We start from the raw sequence: 1,793 nt of genomic DNA, 5'->3' as shown, positions 1-1,793 counted from the left end.
TCTTTTTGCATCCATCAGGAAGTTGTTGAAAAAGACGACCTCTTTCTTTACTTCCTCAATCTTGTCACCATGTTTGTTTAGAATGTGCTTCCTCACAAACTCTGGGCCCTTGAGAGAGATTCATTTTTTTATTGATTTTGTCAAAAATGAACCACCTCCCTACACTGGAAAAACCGGTGTATGATTTGCAAGTTTCACTCATGAAATCACTAGTAAATGTCACAAATAATGACAAAGAAATGTCAAGTAACATTCAATTAAACAACATTTTGATAAATTAAACATTTTCTTGTAAACTGTACTCCAATGTTTAATTAACATCGATTAAAATAATTTCTTAAAGCGCAGGGCCTAAGGCTACCCGATGAATAAAGGAGCATGTTATATCACACACCTTAAACTTTTTGCCACTCAGAGGACAAAGCCACTTGTCTTTGCCCAGTTCCTGCGTGTTGGCCAGCACAAACTTTTCCAATTCCTGTTCTGGATCTTTGCGGCCCATCTTTGCTGCCTCGTCTTCAGACAGGGTTTCCTTCACACTGAACAAGGATCCCAGCTTCTCTTCGAATGTCTTCTGCCAGTCAGCCACTACAAGAGGGTCAAAAATCAGCTAAATCAGTTCATTTCTGTGTTACATGGGATTACGTAAATGGCGAAATGTCATTTTTTTGCAATTTGTACGAACACCTAATCTCATCCTAAACTGTTTACACCTAAAGAGTGTAAACAGTATTTACACTCTTTAAGAAGTCAACCAACTAATGGCTTGCTCATTAAACTCTACATTAAACAAAGCATTTGAACAAATTAATCACACTTCAGGAAGTACGGACTCTTGTTAGCTGTATTGGCAGCGCTTACCCTCTCTGTGAGTGATGCGGTTGGGGGGAATGGGTCCTCGCACATGGATAATGCCACAGCGGTTGGGCATCTCGTCCTCACTCGGGTACTCGCAGGTGTTGTAATAATCAATAGAGTGCACGATACGCAGATAGAAGAGGAGACGATCCAACACCTGGGATAAGACAAACACAACACTCCTGAAGCTCACTCTGCAGACGAACACACTTTTCTAAGAAGAGTCAAAACAGCACCACTCATCGATCTCACTGACAGTACTGAGGACATGCAAAATATATCAGAACGAGTTTCTGAATCATTGTAGTTTTTTTAAAATCATGTTGCATTTTAATGACAATTAGGCACAATAATTCTGAAATATGATGACAATGCTATAATGCAAAAAGAAAACCTCATTCTCAATGACAACTTAATTGTCACAAAAATAATGTAAATGAAAAAAAATCCTGCTGATTTGCAAAAAAGGCCTAATATTACCGAATACGACGAATCTGAGTGAAACTATCAAAAAAAATCCATCATGTACAGTTTATCTCCACAAAATAAGTAGAAAGATTTTTCAAATGATGTGTGTATCCGCTGTATATGCACTCAAAATAACAAAAGCAGTCAAATGGCAAAAAGTAGTATTCAAAATGTATCATTTAAATTACAATCTGCAAAAGTGGAAATCAGGATTAGGAATGTCTTCAGAATCATGTCTTTGTGGCAGTTTTGTTGATTAAGGGATACAGGGATCCTACACCCTTTCCATCTCAAAACTCCATACTTTTGCAGACCCCAAACCTCTCAGTAGATTTTCAGACCATATTTAACAAATGGCTCATAGAGCATTATATTTGGTATATAGTACATTTTGGTATATCTTGATTTTCTCAGGGGTTTATCCATGGATTTTCTCAAAGTGACAACATACAGAGCCTCTATTTAAA

The 1,793-nt window shown here is 37.4% G+C and overlaps 1 protein-coding gene across 1 annotated transcript in view; it reads right to left on the bottom strand.

Annotated features, from left to right (window-relative positions):
- LOC107562182 (serrate RNA effector molecule homolog) overlaps positions 1–1,793 on the bottom strand; it is a 22,042-nt gene that overhangs the window by 6,447 nt on the left and 13,802 nt on the right. Inside the window, exons 12-13 of the mRNA XM_016246769.1 lie at positions 862–1,015; positions 395–588 (exon numbers count right to left, since the gene is read on the bottom strand). Of these exons, the coding sequence (XP_016102255.1) occupies positions 395–588; positions 862–1,015 (348 nt within the window). The remainder of the gene's footprint in view (positions 1–394; positions 589–861; positions 1,016–1,793) is intronic.

The sequence above is a fragment of the Sinocyclocheilus grahami genome, unplaced genomic scaffold, assembly GCF_001515645.1.
Source record: "Sinocyclocheilus grahami isolate Dianchi unplaced genomic scaffold, SAMN03320097.WGS_v1.1 scaffold811.1, whole genome shotgun sequence".
NCBI classification, from domain to species: domain Eukaryota; kingdom Metazoa; phylum Chordata; class Actinopteri; order Cypriniformes; family Cyprinidae; genus Sinocyclocheilus; species Sinocyclocheilus grahami.
Note: the sequence above shows the minus strand (reverse complement) of the source record. Positions and strands in the feature narration are given on the sequence as shown.